This window comes from Solanum dulcamara, chromosome 4, assembly GCF_947179165.1.
Source record: "Solanum dulcamara chromosome 4, daSolDulc1.2, whole genome shotgun sequence".
In the NCBI taxonomy this organism is placed as follows: Eukaryota; Viridiplantae; Streptophyta; class Magnoliopsida; order Solanales; family Solanaceae; genus Solanum; species Solanum dulcamara.
This window is the reverse complement of record NC_077240.1, coordinates 24,525,893-24,535,187: the sequence shown is the minus strand read 5'-3', so window position 1 is coordinate 24,535,187 and position 9,295 is coordinate 24,525,893. Positions and strand designations below refer to the sequence as shown.

General features: G+C 30.8%; 1 protein-coding gene across 1 annotated transcript; it reads left to right on the top strand.

Moving 5' to 3' along the window:
• The first annotated feature begins 5,852 nt into the window (after positions 1-5,852).
• On the top strand, positions 5,853-8,095 carry LOC129884886 (myricetin 7/4'-O-methyltransferase 2-like). The gene is made up of 2 exons (XM_055959160.1): positions 5,853-6,655; positions 7,710-8,095. Exons 1-2 carry the CDS (start codon positions 5,900-5,902, stop codon positions 8,010-8,012), a joined length of 1,059 nt encoding a protein of 352 aa, XP_055815135.1. The 5' UTR covers positions 5,853-5,899; the 3' UTR covers positions 8,013-8,095.
• The last annotated feature ends 1,200 nt before the right edge of the window (positions 8,096-9,295 follow it).

The following is a 9,295-nucleotide window of genomic DNA, read 5'->3' as shown; positions in this document are numbered from 1 at the left end:
AGTGGTGGAGATAAGGGTGAGAAAAGGAGTGTCTATCTCAGAGAATCAGTTCGGATTCATGTCGGGGCGGTCGACTGCTGAAGCAGTCCATCTTATGCGGAGACTAGTAGAGAAATTTAGAGAAAGAAAAAGGAATCTTCATATGGTATTCATTGATATTGAAAAGGCTTATGACAAAGTTCTGAGGCTAAAGGTGTTCCGGTGGTGTATATTAGAGCGATAAAGGACATGTATAATGGAGCCAAGACTCGAGTTAGGACGGTGGGAGGTGACTCGAAGCATTTTCCTATTGAAATAGGACTACATCAGGAATTTGTACTGAGTCCTTTCCTTTTTTCCTTAGCGATGGATAAGCTGACACGGTCTATTCAGGATGAGGTTCCATGGTATATGTTATTTGCGGACGACATAATTTTAATTGATGAGACTCGGGAGAGAGTTAATGATAGGTTGGAGGTTTGGCGACATTGATAGGTTGGAGGTTTAGAGACATACTCTGGAGTCCAAAAAATTCAGATTGAGCAGCACCCAAACTGAATACTTGGAGTGCAAATTCAGTGGTGCGATGAATGAAAATGGCATAGAAGTGAGTCTTACCACTCAGCCTATCCCCAAGACTGAAAGTTTAAATACTTTGGATCCATCAACCAGAGCAATGGGGACATCGATGAGGTTGTCACGCATCGCATTGGGGCAGCGTGGTTGAAATGGAGGCTTGCCTCTCGAGTCATGTGTGACAATAAACTTAAAGATAAGTTTTACGAAATGGTGGTTAGTCCGGCGTTATTATATGAAGTGGAGTGTTAGTCGGTAAAGAAATCCCATGTCCAAAAGATGCATGTTGCGGAGATGAGGATGCTGACATGGATGTGTGGACATACTAGGAGTGATAAGATTAGGAATGAGGTCATTCGGGAGACGATGGGAGTGGCCTTTGTGGCAGATAAAATTAGAGAAGCGAGACTGAGATGGTTTGGACGTGTGTAGAGAAGGGGTATCGATGTTCCAGTTAGGAGGTGCGAGCGATTGGATTTAGGGGCTATGCGGAGAGGTAGGGGTATAACAAAAAAGTATTAGAAATAGGTGATTAGACAAGATATGGCACTACTCCATATCACCGAAGACATGATCTTAGATAGAAAAGAGTGGAGGTCGCGAATTAGGGTAAAAGGCTAGTAGAGGTATAATGGTATCTTGTCATTAGTCGATTTAGGGTGGTTGTAGGTCTAGGCGTGCCATTAGAGTTGCGGTGTTTTGTTTTGATTACCATATTATATTTTTATCGTTATTGTCCTTGTTTTGTAAAACTTGCATTATTTTTTTATCAATATGCTCTCTCTATCTCTCCCTATATATATATATATATATATATATATATATATATATATATGTGTGTGTGTGTGTGTATGTGTGTGTGCGCGCGCGTGTGTGTATTTATTTATTTATTTATTTTTACTTATACCTGGGAATGTGTCTTTTGAGCCGAGGGTCTTTCGAAAACAGCTTCGCTATCTCTATGAGGTAATTGTAAGGTCTGCGTACACCCTATCCTCTCCAGGCCTCACTTGTGGGATCCCACTGAGTATGTCGTTGTTGTTGTTGTTTTTAAAATTCTGACATCAATTACTTTTTTTTTGTTTCTGCTTTATTTTGTGGGGGAAGAAAGGGTGTGGGTAGGGGGCGGGGTGTGTGGATGGAGAGATGAAGAGGGAAAGAGAAAATATAAAATTTGAATAGTAGTCTCCATTTTTTCCGCCGAATAAGACGTGGGTGGTGGTCTCCATTTTTACCGGCAATGAAGACGTTCCTGATGGTCTCCAATTTTTTTAACAAAGAAGATGTGGATAGTAGTCTCCATTTTTTTCGGCAAAAAAGGATTACAAGTGGTAATTTTACATCTGAAAAATTAATACAATATATAATGAGAAGATTAAAAAAAAGGAGAAAGAAATTTGTAAAGAAAAATTGATGGTGGATTGTGATGAAAAAATGGTGGCAGCAAGGTCTGCAATTTTGAGAGAGAGGAAAGAGAAATTTTGATCTCCACGGATAGTAATGGCGAAATTTTGTTGTGGAGAAGACGAAGAAGAATTTTTTTATCTCCACTAATAGCAATGGTGAAATAAGGAGAAGAGAGTGAGGGAGATGAGAAATAAAAAAGGGAGAAGAAACTAGGGTTTAATAAATGAAAAGGATAAAAAAAAAATACCATTATAAAATACACATCAACATCTATTTCTCCTTTTCACGCGCTCACAATATATGAAGCACACGTTAAGTGCCAAGTTAGCTAGATATGTCTGATAAGTACACTTTTTGAATGGAATAGGTGTTCAATAAGAAGAGAGTCTTATTTAAGTGTCTAAGCGAAAAATATGTGCAAGTTTAGGGAGGCGTTTATGACTTCTGCCTTATTTGATCCTCCATCCATAGCCAAAAAGAACGTGAAATTTATATAGATTGAAATTTAAAATTTAAATGTCTAGAATTTAGAATAATTTTTAAAATTTTCGCTTAAATTTAATTTTGTAACACTCACTTCTCTTGGATGATATAATTTGGGCTTTTCAAAATCGAATCGAAATTGATAAATAGAACCGAAAAAAGTTATTGGCTTGTCGATAATAGGTTATTGATTTAGCGGTTTAAATAATGGTTTTAATTTTTTTTATTATCGAATTATCGGTTCTTAACGATTTTAGTTTTTTTTTAATGGATTAACCGATAACCTGATAGTAACTTAATAATTTATATTTATTACCATTCGGTATATAAAGTCTTTCACTTAGGGTTTAGTTTTCATACTTTTATTTCTTGTTGTCTCAAACTTTAGATTATTATACAATGTTTTAAATTTGTTTTTGAGCAACACGCAATTTATCAACTCATTTGTATGGTTCATTTGGTTTGTCACCTTATTTCTAAGTGATTTTTAATAATTTTTTTTATCAAATCTTAACAGTTGAACCGATAACTGAACCGATAGTCATCAATAACCGATAAGTCAATATCTTAATGGTTCTATAATAATTTGGCATATCTATAAATCAGTAATTGATCAATCAAATCAATAAATTTCAAAATCAAACCGAATTGATCAATATGCATTCCTAAATATAATACTCACAATTCATTTATCCAAAACAGTAGTTCGAAGTTTGTCCCTCATGTTCGTTAGGCATGAATCATTTACTATGTCAGTATAGGATAATGATTTTTCTAATCTATCCATTCAGAGTTGCTTTGTATTCTTTTCAATTATCTTCCACCTCCTCAAATTAATAGCCAATGAATTTTATTTTATTTTTGAAATAGTTCTTAATTGCCAGCAATAGATATGTGGTTCTCCTTTTTTATTATTTTTTAAACAGATAAGTGTCAAAAATACATCTAAACTATTCTTCTTTTTTGAGTTTCATATCTAAACTATTGCGAGTGTGAGTTTCATACCCAAGTCCCAAACTATCACTTTTCAGTTGAGAAATACACCTCAGAGTGTGTGTAATACACTCCTCTATTTTTATTTTTATTTTTGTCAAATGGCTAAAATATTCTATAAGGGCAACTATTGATATTAGTTAAAAGTTAAAACTAAAGTATTTCTATCCCCCCAAAAAGAAATTATTTTTTAAAAAAATAAAATTAATTTTTTTAAAAGTTATTTTTTTTAAAAAAGTTATTTTTCTCACTCATGTGTATGTATCTAACATAAAACGAGAAAAAATTTGAAAGCGGAGGATTAGGTGTGGCGGGGTAGACTTTTTTAAAAAACTAAATATATAAAAATAATATCTAAATTATTATTTGACGGGGGAGGTGAAAGATGAAGTGAGAGTTTTTTTTAAAAACTTTTATAAAAGAAATTTAGAAAATAAAAAAAAATGGAGGGGGGGGGAGTATGGTGAGAAAAAGTGGTGGAGTGGGTAGTAAAAATATTTTATATTTTTTTAGGGTGGATAGTAATACTTTAATATTTAATTTTAACTAATTCTAAGAATTTATTTAATTTTTATCTAGGTGAAATATTTTATCTATGTGGAGTGTGATGTGACAAATGTTTTAAAATGAAAGAGAGAGATGTGTTTCTCAAACTAAGATGTGATAGTTTAGGTATGAAACTCACACTCTCAATAGTTTAGATATAAAACTCAAAAAAAGAGATAATTTAAGTGTATTTTTGACACTTATCTCTTTTTTAAATCTTCAAATAAATTCACAATCTTTGTCACAATTTTTATTCTTTGGATGAGTACTTTTTAATGAGCATTTTGTGATAATTTATTTAATATGCAATAACTCACAAATTTTATTAAAAATATATTAAATTACACTAAACACTATATAAATCCTATATGATGAGTTCATAATTAAACAGATGGACGTCGAATTTGATCTCAAATCTCCAAAGTTGGAGACCCACGTCCCAACCATTCCATCGACCATCATGTCCTGGCGGGCCCTTCATTTTATGGTTATTGGACCAAACACTGCATCAAAACAATTCCAAAAAATTAAGAAAAGGACTAAATTCCGGCAAAAATAGAGTTTAAAACTAAAGTTGGAATAAATATTTCATCCATTTCAAAATAATTAAATTATTAAAATATTTTTTAATATTCAAAATAATTGAATTGTTCACTATTCAATAAATATTAATTTTTTTTTAATTTTATCTTTTATTAATTAAATTTTAAGGTTGATTTCCAAAAATAAATTAAATGAGTATTGAAAGTTAGAATGAAATTTAAAAAAGGGAAAAAAATGAAAAAAAAACATGACTAATATATGTCTTAATGTTTTTCTTAAGATGTGTGTCATATTTCAACAATTCAATTATTTTGAAATGGAGGAACTATGTTTTTTAACATTTTGTTCGGATGGTTATATTTATCGTTTCATATTACATTATATTACTCTCTTTGTTTTTAAAAAAATGACCTAATTTGACTTGGCACGAACTTTAAGAAAATAAAAAAGACTTTTTCATCTTGTGGTCTTAAATTAAAATTATGTCAAATGTACCAAAATATCCTTTAATCTTATGACCTTAAACATGTCACGTGGAAAGTTGAAATTAAAGTTTTACCATAATAAGGAAAGGGGTCATTTTTTTTTGAAACAAATTAAAAAGGAAATGAGGTCTTTTTTTTTAAACGAAGGATGTATATTAGATTAATGAATACAAATTTTGGATAAATGTGTATTGTTCTTCTTTGTTACATATTAACAATTCAAATCATGATCAACTTATATAAAAAGTAGGATATAAGATAGTGCTACTATTAAAAGGTGGGTAAAGAATAAAATAAAATTATTAAATAATAAATAAAGACAAAATGAGAAGAACCTATTAAGATAATGATGCAATCAAACCAAATCAGTCATTACACAAAATGAGATTTTAATTTTATTGTTACCAATGATAGATTTAAAAGATATGTGACACTATAAATTTTAAATAAAGAACAAAATAAATATAATATTTAAATTAATAATATAGTACGATATAATACAATGATAATAATCTTCTCAAAAGGTGTAAATAAATTTTAAAAAATAAAATAAATAAATTAAAACAGACGAATTATTAATTTATCTTTTGACAATGATTTTACATCTTGGAGATCATCTCGAGTTTCGCAATGAAAAAGTATACAGACATTTGGAATTGTGATGTCCCAATTCCCATCATCCCATGCGATATGATTCAATAATAGTCAAAACTCTTGAAATAATTTCAGAATCTATCTTACTTACATTTGCAATAAGCTTTTTTATTAACTATTAACTTTCTGCTGTAAAAATCTCTTTCCAATTCTAATTTTAGTTCTATAAATAAGCATGACATTTTCTAGCTTTAGATGACAACTCTTAAGCAATATAAACAAGTTCCTTAGAAATGTCAACTAGTGAGAATACTTCCATCGAGCTTCTTCATGCTCAAGCTCAAATTTGGAATTATATTTTCAATTTCATAAGTTCTTCAGCGATAAAATGTGCACTTCAACTAGGAATCCCTGATGTCCTCTACAAACATGATAAGCCCATGTGCCTTTCTGATCTTTCTGCTGAACTCTCTGTCGTCAATTCTTTAAAGGTTACATTCTTGCCTATTTTAATGCGCTTTCTTGTTCAATCTGGTTTCCTAAATCAACATGAAGATCTCTATTTTCTTACCCCAGCTAGTCGCCTTCTTGCGAAAAATGAGTCCTTCAATGTTAGGTCACTCTTGCTTCTCAATCATGGTTCAGTCATGTCAAAAGCATGGACTCAGTTAAGTGATTGGTTCCAAAATGATTCTCCCACTCCTTTTCATACCGCTCATGGAAAATCTTTATGGGATTACATTGGGGAAGAGAAACCTAGTGTACTAGGCGATATTCTCAATGATGCATTGGCTAGTGACTCGAGGTTGAATACCAATGTACTTATTACAGAGTGTAAACATGTGTTTGAAGGGTTAACGTCGTTGGTGGACGTTGGTGGTGGCACTGGTACTGTTTCTATTGCCATAGCCAAAGCTTTTCCTAACATAAAGTGCACTGTACTTGATCTCCCTAATGTGATAGGCGACCTAAAAGGAAGTGGGAATTTGGATTTTATTGGAGGAGATATGCTCGATAAGATTCCTCATGCTAATGCCATCTTACTCAAGGTACATACAATTTAGCTACAAAAAGCATTTTCCTCTATCCTTTTCCACCTCAGCCTTATTCTTCATTTTTGCTGTATATATATTTTATTATTAAAATAAAATATTAAATACATATATTAGTGAATTTATAAAGGAGTTTGGAGTCAAAAGAGTTATTTTTCCGTTCAAAATGCATAAAGGTACTCAATGTTAGATTTAATCAAAAGGGATATTTAAGTGTAGAGCACTCAATATTAGATTTAACCAAAAGGACATTTCAGTGGGAGGTGAGCAATAATGTTTTTGTTTTTTTCTGTTCTCGCTGCCTGTTAAGCGATTTGTTCTTTTATAAAAATAAAAAAATCGTTGTTTTTCGCTGCACCGTCAGCAAAATTCTTCTTCTTTTTCCTTTCTCTCTTCACTGTGAGCAATTTGCTCTTTTTCCAGATCTAACATAGAGCAAAGCATGAACAGTAGCAGTTTGATTTTCAAAACAAACGTTCACCAATGGAAAAAGAGCGAGAAGGGAGTGGTTGTGTGAGATGATTAGGCGATTTTTCAGAGTTTTAACAGAGGTTATTTTTTTTTATAAAAGAACAAATCGCTCAATAGGCAGCAAGAAAAAAAAAACATTATCGCTCACCTCCAAGCGATAAATAATGATGCATCTTCCTTTGTGTTGAATAGGAGATGAATTTATTAAGTGTGGAAAAACATTGTAGTATATGGTAGTGAAAAAGAGAGTTGACACAGAGAAAATATTTGAAGTGTTTAACTATATTCACTATATAAAATAGAGTATTTATTTTGTGGAGCTTTGAACTCTTTAATTAATCTGGAATTGTTTGAGTTAGACACGTTGTTGAAATGTTGTATCTGGAGAGGACAAATCAAGAGATATACTGTTGGATCAGTGTATATTATGTCGCAGTGCACTTGAATTTCCTTAAAGAGAGCGAGATATCCGCATCTCAGCATGAATTCATTTATATTCATCTTTTGTCATTTTATTTTTCAACTGTAATCTATTATATTTGTAGTATATTACACCAACATTCATTGATGTTGAGCACAGTGCGTTCTGCATAACTGGAATGACGAAGATTGTGTGAAGATACTGAAGAAATGTAAAGAGTCGATTCCAAGCAGAAAAAAAGGAGGGAAAGTAATAATCATAGACACTATTTTAGAGGATCCAAAACACAATAATGAATTTATTCGAGCACAACATAATATGGATATGTTGATGATGGTTCTTTTTGCTGCCAAAGAGAGAATAGAGAAAGAGTGGGAGAAGCTCTTCATTGAAGCCGGTTTCATTGAATACAAAATAATTCCAGCTCTAGGTTTAAGGTCTCTTATTGAAATTTACCCTTAAATGGGAAATGCATGTCAATTTGGAGTGCTTGCAGTGGCAAAATTAAAAATTTCATTAAGAATGTCTAAAATTTAATATATATGTATGAAAAATAATTTTTAATCTATATATTTCGTAAATTTTTTTATTTACATAATATAATTTTTCGATGAACGGTATTCAATTGGCCACCAGAGCTATGCATGTTTCTTTAGTATTTTAATTTGCGACGGTGTTAGGTTCACCAATGCTCCATTTTATTGTATGTGTACTCGTTGTATTATATTAGCTATAAGAATTGTTTTGATTGTAATTTAATTCGTTACCGTATTAATTATGTCCTTCTATTTTTTTGCTTAACCTTTTGATATTCAAAATCTACGGGTTCTACTAATTCAGACTCATGTTGAACTATTAGGTAAAAAAAAATGTCAACTCTTTTATGTCATATTTTAGTCCACACTAAAAAATAAAAATAAAATTGAGATATTAGATGCCAAAAAATAAATGGTGAGCTTTTTATGCCAAATTTTAGGCCATGTTATGAAGGCAAAACTCCTACCTTTTTCTAACGTGATCTTTTATGGCAAACTTTTTGCTTTTTCTAACTTTTAGAATTTTAATACAAGCTAATAAAAATTATTAGGCAATGAATAGTTTTTTTCCTTATAACAATAAAATAAATGATATCATATTTGTCAGTACAAAGCCAAATAGTTTATTTAAAAAATAATTTATACTTGAGCTATTAGATACCAAAAAATAAAATTTGGTATATTTTATGCCACATTTTAGTCAATGTTATATTACCATAACAAAATTTCTTAAAAAAATATATTTGAGCCATTATATTAGATACCAAAAAATAAAATGTGGGCGTTTTTATGTCAAATTTTAATCCACGTGTGATGATAAATCCTAACTTCTCTAACATGATTTAATTTGCTTTTTTTCTTTTGTAATGTATTTTTTTTAAAAAAAATATTTTTCTCTTACCATATATTTAGGAGTTTAGTACAAGCTAATATATAAAAATTATTTGATCATGACAAAACTTTTACTTGTAACAGTAACATAAAGGATCTCGATATTTGGCAATGCAATGTCAAATATTTTTTAAAAGTTATATATTTGAGATATTAGATATCAAAAAAACAAAATATAGGCTATTTTATGCCATACGCATTATATTGGGATCACAAAATTTCTAAGGAAATATGTTTGAGCTACTAGATACTAAAAAAATAAAGGTAAAATAATCTGATGGACTCCGATATTTGTATGGATTTATATTTGAGCTTTTA

What these genes read in the sequence shown, in the direction of transcription:
- LOC129884886 (XM_055959160.1), top strand. Translation starts at nt 5,900, where the DNA reads ATGTCAACTAGTGAGAATACTTCCATCGAGCTTCTTCATGCTCAAGCT. An exon ending in CTAATGCCATCTTACTCAAG is followed by an intron (nt 6,656 to 7,709) that starts GTACATACAATT and finishes TGTTGAGCACAG; the next exon opens with TGCGTTCTGCATAACTGGAA.